At 50.3% G+C, this 20970-nt stretch overlaps 2 protein-coding genes across 3 annotated transcripts in view; both read left to right on the top strand.

Moving 5' to 3' along the window:
* LOC138727290 (protocadherin gamma-C5-like) overlaps window positions 1–20970 on the top strand; it is a 218939-nt gene that overhangs the window by 63820 nt on the left and 134149 nt on the right. The gene's annotated exons all lie outside the window — the stretch shown is intronic.
* Window positions 5529–20046, top strand: LOC138727198 (protocadherin gamma-A12-like). The gene is made up of 2 exons (XM_069869489.1): window positions 5529–7975; window positions 19147–20046. The coding sequence occupies exons 1-2, from the start codon at window positions 5531–5533 to the stop codon at window positions 20044–20046; spliced, it is 3345 nt and encodes a 1114-aa protein (XP_069725590.1). The 5' UTR covers window positions 5529–5530.

Raw genomic sequence — 20970 nt, 5'->3', positions numbered from 1 at the left:
CTGAGAGGGTTGGGCTTGTTCAGCCTGGAGAAGAGAAGGCTATGAGGTGATCTTACAGCGACTTTCCAGGACCTGAAAGGAGCCTACAAGAAAGCTGGAGAGGGATAATTCATAAAGGCTTGTGGTGATAGGACAAGGAGGAATGGGTATAAACTGGAGAAGGGCAGCTTTAGATTAGACATTAGGAAGAATTTCTTCACCATGACAATAGTGAGACACTGGAACAGGGTACCAAGGGAGGTAGTGGATGCCCCATCCCTGGAGGTTTTTAAGTCCAGGTTGGATGAGGCCTTGGGGAATCTGATCTAGTGCGATGTCCCTGCCCAGGACAGGGTGGTTGGAACTAGATGACCTTTAAGGTCCCTCCCAATCCTAACTATTCCATGATTCTGTGATCACACTTCTCAGACTCCAGATAGTCAAGCTGTGGGTTCATCATTTTGCATTCCTGTTGGATGATGTTTCCAGTGAATGATTCTATGATTCTAAAGATGTGAACTTTACATTAGGATTTTCACATCATGTATTTTCCAAGTTGCTCAATGTGCTGAAGAAAGGCAATGGTACCTTTGAGTTGATCCTTTGATGGCTGTGTATTTTTCAGAGTCGCACATTCCTTATGCCTTGTGAACATTGTACATGTCTTTCAATTCCTGGTAAGAAGAGAAAAATCTATCTGCACACATCCATGTTGTGATATTTGTTTTCAGATAAGGAAAAGTTGTGTGCTGCAACTTTTCCTTCAAATATATCTTTCTTCAGAGGTCACATTCCTATTGCATAATTTTTGGGCAAGGTGAAGAAAACCTGTCTGCTCAGAGACAGGCCAGGTGGAAAGGTTTGCTGGGGTATAATTTGAAATGACTACAAGATGGGTTTTTAAGGGCTCAATTTGTCCTCATTTTTCTGAGACCCACAGTTGTGGTTCAATACATCTCCCCTGGTGCAAGGTCCAAAGAGGTTACATTGAGGATCTGTGACTGTGGTCTTTGGTGTGAGCTTGTGTGTGAGCTTCCTGTGGACTTCTTCCCAAACAGATACCTTTCTTTAGCACCTTCCCCAGCTGACGCAACCTGAAATGTTAAGCTTCTGCCAGGTTCCCATTTTTGCCAGTTGTATTGATTAATTAATTAATTAGTTTTCTGACCAGTTCTAAATCTGGGCCTTGTGGCTGGTATTGCTTAAGCCATTAAAAGATGTACTGTAATTGTTGGGCTGGGGGAGCAGTTTTCATCCATAACTTGAAGGTATTCAGCTGCCAAAACAAAGCCTTTGGTGTGCTTCTGTTTCCCTAAAACATCACTGAATTTACAGGCTTCAACCGTGGATGACAAATGGCCAGACTACTGGATGTTGTCCATGGTGCAACTAAAGGCGGTGAATGCAGAGCAAGGAAGGTGGGAGGCTGGCTTTGAGCTAGGAAAATAGGCAGTTTAAAGTGGTTTTGGCTGAGGAATGATTTGATCTCAAGTCTGATGCCAAGGCCTGTGGCATTTCTGCTGTGATCCTGGTTTCCTTGGCCATAAATTCAGAGGAAGTCCTTCAAAAATAAAGTATTTGTACAATAATTGTGCATGTAGAACAACGATGCCTGAGTAGAACATCTTATCATTCCTGTGTGAATTATCCTTTATCCATGTTTATCTCCTTGAAACATTGTGATGTAGAGTTGCTTCATAGATTTTGTTTCAGTCCTTTGTTTCCTGCAAGGTCGTTGTTCCTTTTTGCCATTTCTGGTCAGTACTTTTGCCTTTGAAACTGTGAGTGTTGTTTGCCATGAAACACTTCAGTTGGGAATCTCTCAGCCACCTGAAAGCAGCTGAAGAGGACTTGGCTTGAGAAAGAGGCCTCTGAGAAGGTGCTTACACTTATGTCTTCATGAGCAGGCTACGTAGAAAAACTGATGAGAGCTGATGGCTGTTTCTTCAAGTGAAATCCTTACTAAGTAGGCCAGAGGAAGGCTTTAGGGTCACAATTCTTCTCAGTGATTTGTAGGTACGCTGGTACCTCAACAGCTGCAGTGAAGACCGAGAAGACTTTGAGGTGAGTTTCTCTGACAATCATTTCTCTTTTAATGGTTCCTTGCATTCCTGGTCTGATTTTTTCCTCTTTCTGGTTTCTGAGTATGTTGGTTTGATTTAAGAAATGTCATAACTTGGTTTAGCCATGCATTGGGTGTTATTGCCTCTTGGTGTTCCTGCAGTTTTTGTGGAAGGCATGAGATGTGAGGTTACATCGCTATTGTGGTTTTGGTAGGGAGAAGTGATTAAATCCTGGTGTAGGTAGAATTCACGTGTCTGTGAATTCTCTGGAAGACTGCGTGAGCACTCTCGGCATCCAGCATTCCTGGAGTGGCAGTGGGCAGATCCCGTGTGCTTCCCTCTTGCCATGGGTGTAAATCCCCAGCGGCAGGTGTAGCCCCGTACACGCCGAGCAGCCCAGGCCCCTTGAGCGCAGGGTGGCTGCACTGCTGCTGTTGTCTGAATTGATATGCATGTAAGAAGTTCCTCAGTAATGCAGTCACAGACGTTGAGGAAGGGCAAGATTCTGTGTAAATACCTAATAAGTATATGTAGTGTCCCCTCCTGTCTTGCTCTCCATGTGAAGCAGAGTGAGGCTACCTCTTTGTCAGAATGGTCCTGCTGGAAAGGAGAGGCCTGTTCTCACAGCGACTTTGTAGCCAAGTGATCGTTTGCTAATAACTGCCACAGAGGAAAAAACATGTGAAGGATAAACTGAGTGCTGTAATCTGCGCCTTTGTATCTTTTGAGGGAGTAGTGAGTGTGGCATAAGCGGGTACTGAGCTATCGCCAGCACCCTGTGAATGGGCACATTAGTAATCCGTGATGTCTTCTGTAGCAATAAGAGCTTTAGGAACATCTGCTGTACCTGTACTTTCCGCTCTCGTGGTCTCTGTGGATCTTGCATCGATTCAGGGGTCTTAACGTGCCCTGCCCTGTCCATGGTGCTGAACCAGGGTTTGGCTGCCGAGTCTTCTCTGCAGAGTCTTGCACTGGGCGATTTCCCGTGAGTGTTGCTGAGAGGCGGTGTTATCGTACAAACAGGCAGTGAGGAGGATCTTTTCTTCACAGTCGTTGCACTCAAGAGGCTTTTATCCTGTCCATTGTCAGGCCAAGCCGTGCCTGCATTGTTGTGTGTGTTGTGGATGCAAAGTAAAACTTGCTGTGTTTGCGCCATGGGGAAATTCCTTCCCCACTGTTCCCCTCTGACTTTTCTACTCGTGACTTCGTTTGCCGTCTTTTTTCTGCAAGTGTCTGTCTGCCCTGGGAACGGTAGCTGACGGAGGAGTATAGCACTGCCCTTTGCAGTTATCAGAATAACGTAATGGTTAACTGAATTATCCTGGGTGCATGGGTACCTCTTAGCTTTCCATCCAATGCTTTTAGATCTCTACTTACTTACTCGATTCACTGAAGAAGCAGTTTGGGGTGGGGGGAGAAAGTCTGTTTGCCAAGTAATAGAGCCAGAGGTTGTGATGGTCTTTGTGATCTGAAGATTGAGACCAGGAGCATATACAGATTCGGCTGTTGTAGACAATAGGGTTCCATGTGGTCTCCCACTCTCAGTCATCCTGAGCAGGATGCGGATTGAAACGGATATAGCCAAGACTCTCCTCCAATGAAATGACGACTTTGGTGCTTCCTTTGTACAGCAGCGTCTCCCTAGCAGAGCTGCTGCTTTTCCGAGCTCATAGAAATGAAACAACAGAGCAACCCGCAGCGATAGCAGAAGCTGTTGGAATATGTCAGACCCGCCCTGCACAGTGTAAGCCGCTCGTACTCACCCGCACTCACCTGTGCTTTGCGGCACAAAGGCTGCGCTCTCCCCGCCGCTCGGTAACGCGTTTCCCGTCCGGATTCTCGGTTTCCAGTGCCGAGCCGAGCTGCTTGGTTCGCCTTTCGGCGGGTGCGAGCAAACCGGCCGAGCTAAGGAGGAATCCGCTCTTCGGTGGCCGATGTCGCCGACTCCCGGCAGCTGCCGAGACTGCGGAGAGGAGCGCGGGGAGCGGAGCGCGGCTGCGGTGCCGCCGTTGTCCGAGGCGCCGCAGCCGCTGCAGCGTCTGTCCCCGCCGTCTGGGGGCTCTCCCGGCGCCGTCCCGAGCGGTAGCGGCGCGGGCAGCAGCGGCGAGAGGCGGCGCCGAGCTCGCTGTCCTGCGGCGGCCCCTGCGCTCGGGGCGGCGAGAGGCTGCGAGGGAGGGAGGAGCGCGGCGAGCGCTGCTGGCCGCCTTGCTGCTGGAGATCAGCGAGTTCACTTCTCCTGGCGCTCGCTTTGCCTCGGGCGTTGCCGAGGACCCGGACGTGGGCAGCAACTCGCTGCAGGGCTACGGGCTGGAGGAGAACGAGTTCTTGGCGGTGGAGGCGAAGGAGAGCCCGGACGGCAGCAAGTTCGCGGAGCTGGTGCTGCGGCGAGCGCTGGAGCGGGAGCGGAGCCTGCGGCTGGTTCTGGCGGCTGTGAACGGCGGCGATCCGCGGCGGAGCGGCACCGCCCAGCTCTGCATCGACGTCACTGACGCCAACGACAACGCGCCCGTGGTCGCGCAGGAGCGCTTGATAGCTGGATACAAACTCCTGTGTAAATGCCTTTTCGATATCAGACTCTGAGGGAAAACGTGTATGTGGCTCCATGAATGGAGAATTTACAGATGGTTCCCCCTTCGTGAGTGTTCCCTTTACCTGCCGAGGGCACCTCTTTATGGGTGCTTAGGTTAATGATGCCCATAGCTCTTGTGTGTGTGCGTGCATGTAACGGTTTGCATGTCAGAGCCCGTTTTCTTTCGCTGCCCTTCTACCTGCTATTCAATCAAGGTTTCACACAATATCGCAAACTACTCTTAATATTCTGCACCTTCAATTAAGAAGAAATATTTTACTTCACATTCACGGCCATTCATAGCTGGCTTTACTCATGCAGTAAATCTCCAGGCTGCGTTTGAGGGGTGATCTACAGTGCTGCTTTGTTTTTCTGGTAGGGATGTGGGGAATCAGTGTGGTCGTGTGGTGCTATTTTGATCTACAGAAAGGGTGAGGGAAAAGTCATTGAAGCCGGACTGCTACAAAAGCCGGTGGGGATTCTAATTCCGGACTGATGGGATACGACTCATAATATTCTACGCAAGAAGTTACAGATGGTTTCCTCGCAACATGGTGATTCAAGGATCAGATAAATGCCTTACGGTGTTTGCGGGGCAGCGCTGGGTGCGTGCAGTGCCGGGAGGAGGCTGCGGGCGCCGCTGTTGACCGAGGAGGAGCGGTCGGGAGGTGGGAGCGGTGGAGGCAGCCCCGCCCGCTGCGGCGCGGCTCGCTGGCTGGCTGGGGGCTGGCTCGGCGGGCGGGTGGGCTGCGAGCGTCCCCGCGGTGCGGAGCCGCGGTGCAGCGAGGCGGAGGGGCCGGCGGCAGCGGGCGGCAGCGGGCGGCAGCGGGCGGCAGCGGCGGTGCGGAGCCGGAGGGCTGAGGCGGAGCGGGCTGTGGCTCGGCGGCGGGGCGGTGTGTGCGGGGCGGCGGCGGCGGCGATGCGGGCGGCGGGGAGGCGCTGGGGCCGGCGGGAGCGAGCGCTGCTGTGGTGCGTGCTGGGGGCGGCGTGGGAGGCGGCGTGGGGGCAGCTGCGCTACTCGGTGCCCGAGGAGATGCCCAAGGGCTCCTTCGTGGGCGACGTGGCCAAGGACCTGGCGCTGCAGGTGCCGGCGCTGCGCGAACGCGGGGTGCGCCTTGTGTCCGCGGGCAGGACGCAGTATTTGTCCCTGCACGGGAAGACGGGACATTTAGTGACGGCGGAGAGGATCGACAGGGAGCAGCTGTGCCGGCTGCAGGAGAAATGCGTGCTGCGCTGTGAGGTGATAGTGGACGGGGAAATGCAGGCTTACGAAATCGAAGTGGAAGTCAAGGACATTAACGACAACGCTCCCACCTTCCGAGAAGCAGAAAAAGAATTGAGAATGAGCGAGACGACAGCCCCAGGGTCGCATTTTCCTCTGCCCAGGGCTCACGACCCGGATTTGGGACGGAATTCGCTTCAGAGCTACGAGCTGAGCGGCGACGATCACTTCTCGCTGTCGGTGCAGGCGGGTCCCGGCGGGGCTGAGCGTCCCGAGCTGGTGCTGGCCAAGGCGCTGGACCGGGAGGAGACGGCGTCGTACGAGCTGGTGCTGAGGGCGATGGACGGCGGCGAGCCATCCCGGACGGGCACGGCGCGGCTCCGTGTGGCTGTGCTGGACGCCAACGACAACGCGCCCGTGTTCAGCCAGGCGGAGTACGCGGTGCGTGTGCCGGAGGACGTGCCCGTGGGCTCCACCCTCGTCACCCTCACGGCCACCGACCCCGACGACGGGACGAATGGGCACGTCATGTATTCATTTTCTGCGAAAGCCCCCCAGATTTTCCAGGTAGACTCTGAGACAGGAGCAGTTACGCTGCTGCAGAGTTTGGACTTCGAGGAAGGTGATTCCTATGAATTGGAGGTGCAGGCAGAAGACGGAGGCGGCCTTTCCGACACGGCGAGAGTTGTTATGACAGTGACAGACGTCAACGACAACTCGCCCGAGATTTCAGTGCGGTCAGCGCTTACTGAGATTTCCGAGGACGCCCCGCCGGGGACAGTGGTGGCCCTGCTGCACGTCCTGGACCGGGACTCAGGACCTAACGGCGAGGTGCGGTGCTCGCTGGACGGGTCGGTGCCGTTCCGCCTGCAGAGCTCGCGGGGCAGCTACTACAGCGTGGTGACGTCGCGGGAGCTGGACCGGGAGGAGGTGTCGGAGTACAACGTGACGGTGCGGGCGACGGACGGCGGGTCGCCGCCGCGGTGGAGCAGCGCGGTGCTGCGGCTGCGGGTGCTGGACGTGAACGACAACGCGCCGGTGTTCTCGGAGGCGCGGTACAGCGCCCGCGTGCGGGAGAACAACGCGGCGGGCGCGCTGCTGGTGCGGGTGCGGGCGCGGGACGCGGACTGGGGCGCGAACGCGCGCGTGCGGTACCGGCTGTGCGAGGGCCGCGTGCGGGGCGCGGCGCTGTCGTCGTACGTGTCGCTGGAGGCGGAGACGGGCGCGCTGTACGCGCTGCGCTCGTTCGACTACGAGGAGGTGCGCGAGGTGGGGCTGTGGGTGCGGGCGGAGGACGGCGGGTCGCCGTCGCTGAGCAGCAACGCGTCGGTGCGGCTGGAGATCGCGGACGAGAACGACAACGCGCCGCAGGTGCTGTACCCGCCGCCGGCGGGCGCGGGCGCGGGCCCGGGCGCGGGCTGGGCGGGGTCGGGCGTGGAGCTGGCGTCGCGGTCGTGGGAGCCCGGCTCGCTGGTGGCCAAGGTGGTGGCGGTGGACGCGGACGCGGGGCAGAACGCGTGGCTGTCGTACGAGCTGTGGAAGGCGACGGAGCCGGGGCTGTTCCGCGTGGGGCCGCACAGCGGCGAGGTGCGCACGGCGCGCTCGCCGCTGGCCCGCGACGCGTCGCGGCACAGCCTGGTGGTGGTGGTGAAGGACCACGGGCGGCCGGCGCTGTCGGCCACGGCCACGCTGACGGTGGTGCTGGCCGAGAGCGTGGCCGAGCTGCTGTGGGAGCTGGGCAGCGCGGCGGCGGCCGTGCCGGGCGAGCCGGCCGGCAGCCTGACGCGGTGGCTGGTGGTGGCCGTGGCGGCCGTCTCCTGCCTCTTCCTCGCCTTCCTGCTGCTGCTGCTGGCGCTGCGCCTGCGCCGCTGGCGCCGCTCGCAGCTGCTGCCGCCGCCGGGCAGCGGCGCCTTGCGCGCCGTCCCGGGCTCGCCCTTCGTGGGCCTCGACGGCGTGCGCGCCTTCCTGCGCTCCTACTCGCACGAGGTGTCGCTCACCGCCGACTCGCGCAAGAGCCGCCTCCGCTTGTCGCCCGACAGCGCCTGCGACACGCTGCCGGCCCGCCCGCCGCCCGCCGAGCCCGAGCCGCTGCTCGACGAGGACCCTGACGCCGCCCGCCGCTTCCCCGCCGCCGCTGCCTCGGTGAGTGAGAGCCCCTGCCGGGACCGGCTCCGCCGCGATGCCCTCTGCTGCTCCTCAGCCCTTTCGATTCTGCCTTTTGTCTGCTGCGTGGGGAGGGTGCTCTATAAAGAAGGCAATATTTCGTTTGTCACCGTGTTGTGTGTTGCTGCCTCTCGTTCTAGGCAGGTGTCATGGAGGTCGTGGTTTAGCGTTCTAGTTCTCTCACTCGATCTCTCCTGGAGGGGTTTTGCAAGGTTGGAGAGCCGTAGGAACCATTCGTGAGGGGCTGTGAAATGAATGAAGGGATATTTCTATCTTTCTACTCTGTGTCTAACTATAGTATCATGCAATGAGAGATCCACTTTCCCAAAGAGCTTCGGGTAGAAGAACTGTTATTCCAGCTCTTTGCGGAGATCTTGGATGTATTTCCACGGTGTTTGGAGGTGTTTGTGATGTTCTTAATAACCAGTCGAATCATGTACTTATGATAAGTGCCATAATGCGAGTTTTCATAGGAGCAAACCTGATAAAGAGAAATGTTCTAGACAACTGATCCTTTGACATCATGTTCTTGCAAATTCTGAGGGCCAAAGACCCATGGAAGTTGACAAGGGTTGAGATGAGAATTGTGGGAGCCGTTTGTGAAGGATTGTTGAAGGAACCAAGAGATATGTTTGCCCTTTTCCCTGTTCTGTGTCCAGCTGCAGTGTCTTGCTATGGGAGTTTGATGTTTCCAAAGAATTTTGGTAGAATGTATGTTGTTTTAGGTCTGTTGTGATCCCTTACGTTTTCTTCTTATGTATTTGCAGATTGTTTTAATGTATTTAGTCATCAGCAAAATAATGAACTGATGGCAAGTGCCATAATGGGGGCTTTGGGGGAAGCCAAGAGGTTTTTCTATAACCTACTTAATACCTCAATTAGGTATCCATTCCATGTGCCACAGTCTGGAAGAATATATTATAATCCTTTTGGTTTTCCATGCTTTAACTTCGTGTCTTGCTTATTTTCACAGCAAATACTTTCCTCAATGTGTTTCCTTAGGATGTTACTGGAAGAAATGCTCTTTCTTGTCAAATATGTGTGATAGGAATTCACGTATTCTTTGGATGGATTGACATGATGTGCTTGCTAATTACCAGGGTCGAGGACCAGCATGCCAATTTTTAAGAGCTGGAGATGAGAGGTGTTATTGGAATGGAATGGTGGAATGGGAGGTGTTAGTGAGTGGCTGTTGGATGAATGAAAAGATATGTTCACTCCTCTCTACTCCATGTCCAAGTCTAGTATTATGCAATGTGATAGTCACCTTCCTGAAGAGCTTTAGCTAGAAGACCAGTTATTCCAAACTGTATGGGGAGCTCTTGGATGTTTTTCCCATGTGTTTGGAGATGGTTGTGATGTTCTTCAGTAACAGGTGAATCACGTACTTCTGATAAGTGCCATAATGGGAGCTTTGAGAGGAGCCAAGTATATTTTCCTCACCATCTGTAGACCTTAATTACATATCTAGTCTGAATGCCATTATCTGGAAGAGTATGATTTGACCCTGTCATTTTTCCATGGTTTAACTCCTTTCCTTAATCCTTTCCATGGAATGCACTTTCATGGACATTTCTTTAAAATGTTACTGGAAGAACTGAGTGAGTGCCATCCGCCGTGATGCCCCCTGCTACTTCCCTGGAGTGACCAGGCCAATTATTTGCTAATAACTACAACAGTGGAAGAAGTTTGTAAAGGAGAAAGTGAGCACTGTAGACCGTGCCTTTCTATCTTTTGAGGGAGGAGGGAGTGTGGCATAACTGGGAATTCAGTTATCACCAATGCCTGTTGCTCTGTGTAACAGTCGCTGTAGGAGTCAGGAGTAATGGAGACGGAGTTGGCTTGAGTTTCATTCTTTGTGTTTATCATGCTCTAGGTAGTTGCTTGTTTTGTCCTCTGACCTGTGTGATACTGTTTTTAGTATAGTTTTTCATTATTAGGAAAAGCAGGTTTGCATTATAATCAGGGTCAGATATCTTTCAGGCAGCCAACGTGCATAAGTAGGATGAGATCATCTTGAAAAGCAACCATAATGACCCCTTTACAAGTTTCCTTAGTTTTGGTGCCACTTTCTTCCTTGTTTTGTACCATGATCTGTTCTCGCAGGTCTCAACACTTGATCTTATATTGTTTATCACTTTTGAAAGCAGTGCGTTCTACGTATTCTTAATAAAGGTGCTCTTGTGCTTCTTACCAGTCTGTGACCCATTTTACCTATAGGATGGGACTATCACAAGTACACGTACACAATAGTTTTTATAGAGAACGGCGTTTTAGTTGATGGGTTTTTTTTCCTCATGTCGATCATCCGTTAACTTCTCTCATTACACTCCCTTTCCCTGCTGCCTTCTGCCTTTTGCAGGGTGAGGCCTAGTTGCATGCAGGCTAAACCTTGTTTAGGTCCTAGCTACGGAGCATCATTGCTCAGTGCTCCCGTTGGAGCGGGATGTGGAAGAAGCGGGGCTGCTGTTGGCTCGAGTTCCATTTTGGCAGGGCTTTGTAGTTTTACTCCATCGTTCCTGTTCCACGCTGTTTGCTGACCTGTTCTTTCCTGCAGAACCGCTTCCCTTTCACTTTTAGAATTTTGATATTCCTCTTCTGAAGCAGAACTAGAGAAGAATGTCTCTTCCTTCTTAGTACAGAGAAGTAAAGATGCCTGTGTGAAGTTCATGGAATGATCCTGGTGCCTGATGAGGAAACGGCTGGGGAAATGGCTGTTAGCTGTCATGTGCTTGCTAATGGCGAGTGTCAAAAATAACACTAAGCAAGTTATGAAGGTCTGGAGATGAGAGTTGTGGGAGTTGTTCATGAGGGGCTGTGGATGGAACCAAGAGATCTGTTTGCTCCTTTCCAAGTTCAGTGTCCAGCTGTGGTATCATGCATTGTGAATTTGAAGTTCCCAAAGAATTGTTGCTAGAAGGGAGAAATGATCTTCCATCTGCCACTGCCTGGAAGAGTATGTAAGAATCCTTTCTGTGGTTTAACTTCTCGGATGCTTTAATTTGAAACACTTTCATTAGTTGTTTCTTTTAATTATTACAGGAAGAGATGCCCTTGCTTGCCAAATACAAGTGGTAGGAAGTAAAATAGTATTCATGGTAAAGGAGATGTTCTCTTTGCAACTTTTTTTTTTTTTAATGGAATCTCTCTGCAAACAATGAAGTGAAATGGTGTGGGGAAATGGCTGTTTGTTGTCAGGTGCTTGCAAATTGTGAGGGTCAAAAACACTATGCAAGCTGTGGAGGAATGGGAAAGGGAGTCCTGAGAGTTGTGCATGTGGCCCTAATGAAGAACCCAGGGCATGTGGCTTGTTCTTGTCCATGATCAGTGTCCACTTGCAGGATAAGGCAATGCAAGTTTCTGCTACTCAAATAACTTTGGCCAGGGAAATATTACTCCAGCTCTACTGGGATGTCCTTCCTCTGTGTTTGCAGGTTGTTGTGATGTTTTTACCTGTCAGTTTGATGATGTTCTTATGAAAAATGCCATAATGGGAGCCTTGGGACGTGCAACTGATTTTTCATTCCCTGCTAAATATCTGAATTATGTATCTTCTCTAAGGGCCACTATCAAGAATACTATGCCGTGATCTTTTCCTTTCGTCATGTGTGAACCTCTTTTCCTTGATCATTGTGATGATCTTCAGTTGCACCCTTGTCTCTGAGAGTTTGTAGAAGATCAAATGTCTCTGTTTGACTGTCTCACCTTTGTGTTAAAGACTTCCATAGATGTGTTTCCTTAAAATGTCACTGGATGAAATGCTCTTGCTTGACCCGTACTCATGGTGAGAAGCCAAATGTTGGGCCTGGTAAGGAGGAGTTGTCTCTGCAACTTTTGTTTGAGCAGAGTCTGTCTGCTCATTGTGAAGGTGAATGCCAATCATGCAGTCTGTGAAGGCTTTGATGGGAATTCCTGGGACTGCTGTGTGTGCGGAGGTACTGGTGAAGACATGTTCTGTGTTCTGTTACTTGCCAGCCTCCAATGCTGGACTAGATGAATGGAGTCTGAAGGTGTCCTAGTCTGGGATATCACACTGCACAGCTCCCAACTCACTAAGTTATGTGTTCATCAGTTTGCTTTCCTCTTGAGAGATATTTCCCTTGAGTGGTCCTTATTGAGTATTGGTGTACGCTTCAGAATAAGATTTGCACATCATGTATCATCCAAATTGCCCAATGTGCCAAAGAAAGACGATGCTGTCTTTGAGCTGATTCTTGGACGACTGAGCCTTTACCAATGTTGTACATCAGTTGCGGCCTTGAGAACATACTACGAGTCTTTGAATTCTTGCTACGAGCAGAGAAATCTCCTTGCATGTATATGTGTTGTGATCCTTGTTCTGAGATAATGAGAAATGATGTGTGCAGCTTTCCATTCAGAGGCATTGTGTAATATTTGGGCAAGGTCAAAAAGCCCTTTCTGTCCAGAGGCAGGCCAGGTGAAAAAGTTTGCTGTGGTGTAATTTGAAATGAGTACATGATAGCTTGAAAGGTTCCATTTGTCCTGGTTGTTCTGTGAGGCCCACAAGTATGGCGTGTCAGCATTTGTGAGAGTCTCCCACAGACTGTCTTGTGTACATTCCCTAGCTGACACTATCTGAAATGTTAAGCTACAGTTCCCTCACTTCTGCTGGTTTCCCATTCTCAATGTGGCCTAAAGCTGCTCTGTGCTGTAGCTGGTAACACTTAAACCACAAAGAGATGTGTTGGAATTGTTATGCTGGGGAAGCAGTTTCCATCCATAGCTTGAAGGTGTTCCCCATCTGTAGGCAGTGCTCTTGCCTTTGAAACTGGGATTGTTGTTTTGCAGCAAATACTCACTTCCCCGGGCAAGCTCTCAGCTGCCTGGAAGCAGTCTGAGGTGACTTGGCTTGAGAAAGAGGCCTCTGGTAGAAAGTGTTTACACTTGCAGCTTCATGTGCAGGCCACATAGTAAGAAAAATTGATGAGAGCTGGCAGCTGTTTCTTAAAATGACATCCTTACTGTGTGCTCCAGAGGAAGAGTTGAGGTTTGCACATGTGCTTGTAAGCTCAGTGATTTGCAGGTACTCTGGAGATGAACTTCAACACCTGCAGTGAAGATGGAGAAGACTTCCCAGTGAGTTTCTCTGACAATAATTTCTCTTTGAATGATGCCTTGCATTCCTGGTCTGATGTTTTTTATCTCTCTGATTTTTATATGTGTTGATGTAGTTATAAGGAATGTCATATCTTTGTTTAGCCATGTGTTGTGTGTCGTGACCTCTTGCTCTTCTTGCAGTTTTTGTGGAAATCAGGAGATATGAGGTTATATTAGTGTTCTGGTTTTGGTAGGGAGAGAAAATAAACGTCTGAGATTCATAGAAATCACACCTCTGTGGAACAGTGCATGTGGTAAAACAGGGGAAGGAATTCCACGAAATCTGATGGTTTCATATTATCCGGTCTCTGTGAAATCAGTTCAGACAGTTATCATTCACGTGCTTTACAATCCTTCTATTTCTTCCCACAATGCTGGTGACAGACAAATGTTCCCCCTTCTTGGTGTGATCGTTTTGCATTTTACCCTTATTATTTGGTTTTGGCAGTTACGATGATCAGAAGCAAACCTGGAAGTTGTGTAGGACTGGAGAGGACTCAGAGAATCTCTGCCAGTGTGGGGGGATCATAGAAGATGATGCTTATCATAGTTCATCCACTAGGCCCATAGTTGTGGTTTTATGCAGTTCCATTCCTTCTGCTCAATGTGTATGGCCTAGACGTGTTATTGCATCTGATCCATTCATTTCTGTAGGTTCTGTAGGTTTCTAGCTCCTGCCTTGTTTGTTGTCACTAGGTACAGCTCAACCTCGGGGTCCTCAATGAAATGATGACATCCGTTTCAGCTTTCTGAGTGCAGGGGCAGTTCCCATAGAAGCCTTTCTTTCCTGGAAGTTTGGGGTTCCCTTTCTTTCAGAAATGTTTTCTTCAGTTTGTTCACTGAGACTGAAAGAGATGATATAAAAGTTCCTTCTTATTGTTCATCCCAGGTGCAAATTCTGTGTCCCAGCAGAATTGAAAAGACCTGACAATGCTAAAAGCTCTTCAAGTCTTCCCTGGCTCTACAGTTATTTCTTGCTCTTCCAATTCCCACTTGATTTTCTTATGAGCAGCTGAGTATCTTCATTATACTCCCCAATTACTGCTTAATACTCCCCAATTGCTGCTGAATGTTCCTTGTGATTCAAGGAGATGCTTTAACGGTACCTAGCACCGCATCGCGTATCCTTCTATCCATATTGGAGACATATGCATTTGATGGGTGGAAGGCACGGTGGATAAGAAAATGGTTGGAGTGTTGTATTCAGAGAGTAGTGGTCAACCCTCAGCAAGTTTGCAGATGACACCAAGCCGAGTGATGTGGTTGCCACGGCAAAAGGATGGGATGTAATCCAGAGGGACCTGGACAGGCTGGAGAAGTGGGGCTGTGAGTACCTCATGAGGTTCAACAGGGCCAAGTGCAAGGTCCTGCACCTGGGTTGGGGCAATCCCCATTTTCAGTACATGATGTGATTTAGAGCTGGCTGGCAAGAAGGACTTGGGATTGGTGGTTGATGAGAAGCTTGACATGAGCCAGCAATATGTGCTCACAGCCCAGAAGGCCAACCATATCCTGGGCTGCATCAAAAGGAGCGTGGCCAGGAGGTTGAGGTAAGTGATTCTACCCTTCCATTCCTCTCTTGTGAGACCTCATCTGGAGTACGGTGTCCAGTTCTGGAATCCTCAACCTAAGAAGGAGATGAAGCTGTTGGAACGGGTCCAGAGGAGGGCTACAAACATGATCTGAGGGCTGGAACACCTTCCATATGAGGACAGGCTGAGAGGGTTGGGCTTGTTCAGCCTGGAGAAGAGAAGGCTATGAGGTGATCTTACAGCGACCTTCCAGGACCTGAAAGGAGCCTACAAGAAAGCTGGAGAGGGACAATTCATAAAGGCTTGTGGTGATAGGACAAGGAGGAACGGGTATAAACTGGAGAAGGGCAGCTTTAGATTAGACATTAGGAAGAATTTCTTAACCATGAGAGTAGTGAGACACTGGAACAGGCTACCGAGGGAGGTTGTGGATCCCCCATCCCTGAAGGTTTTTAAGTCCAGGTTGGATGAGGCCTTGGGTAACCTGATCTAGTGCGATGTCCCTGCCCAGGACAGGGAGGTTGGAACTAGATGATCTTTAAGGTCCCTCCCAATCCTAACTATTCCATGATTCTGTGATCACACTTCTCAGACTCCAGATAGTCAAGCTGTGGGTTCATCGTTTTGCATTCCTGTTGAATGATGTTTCCAGTGAATGATGGTTATTGATGAAAGATGTGAAATTTACATTAAGATTTTCACATCATGTATTTTCCCAGTTGCTCAATGTGCTGAAGAAAGGCAATGGTATCTTTGAGTTGAACCTTTGATGACTGTGTATTTATCAGAGCCGCACATTCCTTATGCCTCGTGAACATTGTACATGTCTTTGAATTCCTGTTAAGAACAGAAAAATCTATCTGCACACATCCATGTGGTGATCCTTGTTTTCAGATAAGGAGAAGTTGTGTGTTGCAACTTTTCCTTCAAAGATATCTTTCTTCAGAGGTCACATTCCTATTGCATAATTTTTGGGCAAGGTGAAGAAAACCTGTCTGCTCAGAGACAGGCCAGGTGGAAAGGTTTGCTGGAGTATAATTCGAAATAACTGCAACATGGGTTTTTAAAGGTTCAATTTGTCCTCATTTTTCTGAGACCCACAGTTGTGGTTCAATGCATCTCCCTTGCTGCATTGTCCAAAGAGGTTACATTGAGGATCTGTGACTGAGGTCTTTGGTGTGAGCTTCCTGTGGACTTCTTCCCAAACAGATGCCTTTCTTGAGCACCTTCCCCAGCTGACGCAACCTGAAATGTTAAGCTTCTGCCAGGTTCCCATATTGCCAATTGGATTGATTGATTGATTAATTAATTAATTAGTTTTCTGACCAGTTCTAAATCTGGGCCTTGTTGTGGCTGGCATTGCTTAAGCCATTAAAAGATGTGTTGTAATTGTTGGGCAGGGGGAGCAGTTTCCATCCATAACTTGAGGGTATTCAGCTGCCAAAACAAAGCCTTTGGTGTGCTTCTGTTTCCCTAAAACATCACTGAATTTACCGGCTTCAACCCATGGATGACAAATGGCCAAACTACTAGATGTTGTCCATGGTGCAACTAAAGATGGGGAATGCAGAGCAAGGAAGGTGAGAGTCTGCCTTTGAGCTAGGAAAATAGGCAGTTTAACGTGGTTTTGGCTGAGGAACAATTTGATCTCATGTCTGATGCCAAGGCCTGTGGCATTTCTGCTGTGATCCTGGTTTCCTTGGCCATAAATTCAGTGGTAGAGCCTTCAAAAATAAAGTATTTGTACAATAATTGTGCATGTAAAACAACAATGCCTGAGTAGAACATCTTATCATTCCTGTGTGAATTATCCTCTATCCGTGTTTATCTCCTTGAAACATTGTGATGTAGAGTTGCTTCATAGATTTTGTTTCAGTCCTTTGTTTCCTGCAAGGTCGTTGTTCCTTTTTGCCGTTTCTGGTCAGTACTTTTGCCTTGGAAACTGTGAGTGTTGTTTGCCATGAAATACTTCAGTTGGGAATCTCTCAGCCACCTGAAAGCAGCCGAAGAGGACTTGGCTTGAGAAAGAGGCCTCTGAGAAGGTTCTTAGACTTATGGCTTCATGAGCAGGCTACGTAGAAAAACTGATGAGAGCTGATGGCTGTTTCTTAAAGTGAAATCCTTACTAAGCAGGCCAGAGGAAGGCTTTAGGGTCACAATTCTTCTCAGTGATTTGTAGGTACTCTGCAACTTACACAGCTACAGGGAAGACCGAGAAGACTTTGAGGTGAGTTTCTCTGACAATCATTTCTCTTTTAATGGTTCCTTGCATTCCTGGTCTGATTTTTGCCTCTTTATGATTTCTATGTATGTTGGTTTGATTTAAGAAATGTCATAACTTGGTTTAGCCATGCATTGGGTGTTATTGCTTCTTGGTGTTCCTGCAGATTTTGTGGAAGGCAGGAGACGTGAAGCTATATCTGTGTTGTGGTTTTAGTAGGGAGAGGCCTGCTGTAGGTAGAATTCACATTTCTGTGAATTCTCTGGGACAGTACATGTGCTAATACAGGGGAAGATTCCATCTAAGCTGATGGTTTGATATTACCAAGTCTCTGTGGGATGACTGCTCCTCTTTAAGTTCAGACATTTCTCCTTCATGTGCTTTACAGTTCTCCTATGTCTTCCCAGAATGCAACAAATATCCTTCCATTCTCATGGAGCATTTTATTCTTGAGATATATTTTTGCCATTTAGGAGGGTCAGAAGCAAAGCTGCATGTTGTGTAAGGCCGGTGAGAACACTTGGGGAAGCTCTTTTGGGGAGGATTGTAGAATAGCTGGTTGTTTCCCTGCTTTGCTCTTGAAGAGAATTGATATAAAGATGATCTTAGCAGAAGTATCATCACTATGGAACAGTGCATGTGATGAAAGAGAGAGGGAGATTCCACCTAAGCCAGTGCTTTGATGACCCATTCTTAATTGGATGACTTCTCCTCTTAGTTTTTGGCCATTTAGTATTTGTGTTCTTTGAGTCTTTTGCTTCCTTCTCAGAATGGTGGTGATGAGACCTCCCTTCCGGGTGTGACTGGGACACCCTAAGCCAATTCGTTGTGTAATGCAGTACCACACCGCGGGGTGTGCTTCTACACAATATTTAGTCTAAGAAATGTTATTCCCTGTTGGTCTTATGAACAGCAGAACATATTAATATATTTTTTCGTCTGTCACAAATATTTGCTGTACTCTATTCACTGTGAATCAAGGACATGCAATAAAAGATGACCTAGAAGTTCCTTCTTATTGCTCATGCCAGGTGTGCAAGGCAGAATTAAAAAGACCTGACAGAGCTGAAAAGCTCTTAGAGTCTTCCCTGTCTTTGAAGTCTTCTCTTGCTCTTACGTGTCCCGCTCGATTTTATTAAGAGCAGCTGAGTTTCTCGATTACACTCCCCGAATATCAGCTGCCAAATGTTCCTATCGACTCCAGGAAATGCTCTAACGCCAGCCAGCACTGCCTCTCGGCGTCCAGCACTCTTGGAGTACCCTGTGAATGGGCACATTAGTCATCCACAGCGTCTTCTGTAGCAATAAGAGCTTTAGGAACATCTGCTGTACCTGTACTTTCCGCTCTCGTGGTCTCTGTGGATCTTGCAGCGATTCAGGGGTCCTAACGTGCCCTGCCCTGTCCATGGTGCTGAACCAGGGTTTGGCTGCGGAGTCTTCTCTGCAGAGTCTGGCACTGGGCGATTTCCCGTGAGTGTTGCTGAGAGGCGGTGTTATCGTACAAACAGGCAGTGAGGAGGATCTTTTCTTCACAGTCGTTGCACTCAAGAGGCTTTTATCCTGTCCATTTTCAGGCCAAGCCGTGCCTGCATTGTTGTGTGTGTTGTGGATGCAAAGTAAAATTCGCTGTGTTTGTGCCATGGGGAAATTCCTTCCCCCCTGTTCCCCTCTGACTTTTCTACTCGTGACTTCGTTTGCCGTCTTTTTTCTGCAAGTGTCTGGCTGCCCTGGGAACGGTAGCTGACGGAGGAGTATAGCACTGCTCTTTGCAGTTATCAGAATAATGTAATGGTTAACTGAATTATCCTGGGTGCATGGGTACCTCTTAGCTGTCCATCCAATGCTTTTAGATCTCTGCTTACTTACTCGATTCACTGAAGGAAGCAGTTTGGGGTGGGAGGAGAAAGTTTGTTTGCCAAGTAATAGAGCCAGAGGTTGTGATGATCTTTGTGATCTGAAGATCGACACTGGGAGCATATACAGATTCGGCTGTTGTAGACAATAGGGCTCGATGTGGTCTCCCACTCTCAGTCATCCTGAGCAGGATGCGGATTGAAACGGATATAGCCAAGACTCTCCTCCAATGAAATGACGACTTTGGTGCTTCCTTTGTACAGCAGCGTCTCCCTAGCAGAGCTGCTGCTTTTCCGAGCTCATAGAAATGAAACAACAGAGCAACCCGCAGCTATAGCAGAAGCTGTTGGAATATGTCAGACCCGCCCTGCACAGTGTAGCCCGCTCGTACTCACCCGCACTCACCTGTGCTTTGCGGCACAAAGGCTGCGCTCTCCCCGCCGCTCGGTAACGCGTTTCCCGTCCGGATTCTCCGTTTCCAGTGCCGAGCCGAGCTGCTTGGTTCGCCTTTCGGCGGGTGCGAGCAAACCGGCCGAGCTAAGGAGGAATCCGCTCTTCGGTGGCCGATGTCGCCGACTCCCGGCAGCTGCCGAGACTGCGGAGAGGAGCGCGGGGAGCGGAGCGCGGCTGCGGTGCCGCCTGCGGGTGCCGCCGTTGTCCGAGGCGCCGCAGCCGCCGCAGCGTCTGCCCCCGCGGGCTGGGGGCTCTCCCGGCGCCGTCCCGAGCGGCAGCGGCGCGGGCAGCAGCGGCGAGAGGCGGCGCCGAGCTCGCTGTCCTGCGGCGGCCCCTGCGCTCGGGGCGGCGAGAGGCTGCGAGGGAGGGAGGAGCGCGGCGAGCGCTGGCGAGCGTGGCGAGCGGGCAGAGGCGGCGGCGAGCAGCGGGGCGAGCGCTGCTGGCCGCCTTGCTGCTGGGCTTGTGGTGCCGGGCGGCGGCGGAGGGGCACCGCCCAGCTCTGCATCGACGTCACCGACGCCAACGACAACGCGCCCGTGGTCGCGCAGGAGCGGTACCGCGCCAGCCTGCGGGAGGACGCGCCGCGGGGCTCGGCGCTGCTCAACGTCTCCGACGCCGACGCGGGCACCAACGCGCGCATCGCCTGCGGCTTCGGGGAGATGTCGTCTAAGGTGCTTCAGAAGTTCGTGCTGGATGCGGAGAGCGGGACGATCACGCTGCGCGAAGCGCTGGACTTTGAGGACACGCGAGGCTACGCGCTGCTGGTGGAGGCGAGGGATGGAGGCGGTCTGGTGGCGCACTGCGAGGTGGATGTGGAGGTGCTGGGCGTGAACGACAACGCGACGCTGGTGCTGTGGGCTCGGCGGGCTTGACTCCGGTGCCGAAAATAACAGTAAAGACCAACAGTATCGCCTCTCGTATTTCAAAGTGGGTCTTCTGCTCTCCTACGGGATTATATGAACAAGGTTTCCTCCCAACATGGTGAGTCAAGGATCAGATAAATATTTTACTGATAAACATCAGTGTCTTACACTGTCATTTTAAAGACAATCAAAGCCTTTTCGTGAAAGGGTGAATCCTAACTGTGTAGAACGAGATCAGCTGGTTCTCCCTGGTAGGCTCAGGATTGACGCTTGGTGTTGAATATGTTTCTTTCCTGAATCGATTTTTTCCTGAAACGCTGTACTTGGAGCTGGTTTTCGATATCAGACTCTGAGGGAAAACGTGTATGTGGCTCCATGAATGGAGAATTTACAGATGGTTCCCCCTTCGTGAGTGTTCCCTGTAGCTGCCGAGGGCACCTCTTTACGGGTACTTAGGTTAATGACGCCCATAGCTCTTGTGTGTGTGCGTGCATGTAACTGTTTGCATGTCAGAGCCCGTTTTCCTTCGCTGCCCTTCTACCCGCTACTCAATCAAGGTTTTACACAATATCGCAAATTCCTCTTAATATTCTGTACCTTCAGATAAGAAGAAATATTTTACTTCACATTCATGGCGATTCATAGGCGCCTTTACTCATGCAGTAAATCTCCAGTGTGCATTTGAGGGGTGATCTCCATTGCTGCTTTGGTTTTTTGGTAGGGATGTGGGGAATCAGTGTGGTCGTGTGGTGCTATTTTGATCTACAGAAAGGGTGAGGAAAAAGTCATTGAAGCCGGACTGCTACAAAAGCCGGTGGGGATTCTAATTCCGGACGGATGGGATACGACTCATAATATTCTACACAAGAGGTGATAGATGGTTTCCTCCCAACATGGTGATTCAAGGATCAGATAAACACTTTACAGATAAAC

Source organism: Phaenicophaeus curvirostris, chromosome 15 (assembly GCF_032191515.1).
Source record: "Phaenicophaeus curvirostris isolate KB17595 chromosome 15, BPBGC_Pcur_1.0, whole genome shotgun sequence".
NCBI lineage: Eukaryota > Metazoa > Chordata > Aves > Cuculiformes > Cuculidae > Phaenicophaeus > Phaenicophaeus curvirostris.
The sequence above is the reverse complement of the archived record's forward strand: the minus strand, read 5'-3'. Positions and strand labels throughout refer to the sequence as shown.

Excerpts from the sequence above, each read along its gene's own strand:
- LOC138727198 (XM_069869489.1), top strand. The coding sequence starts at position 5,531 with ATGCGGGCGGCGGGGAGGCGCTGGGGCCGGCGGGAGCGAGCGCTGCTG. Across the intron at positions 7,976-19,146 it reads TCCCCGCCGCCGCTGCCTCG|GCTGCGCTCTCCCCGCCGCT; the intron begins GTGAGTGAGAGC and ends TGCGGCACAAAG.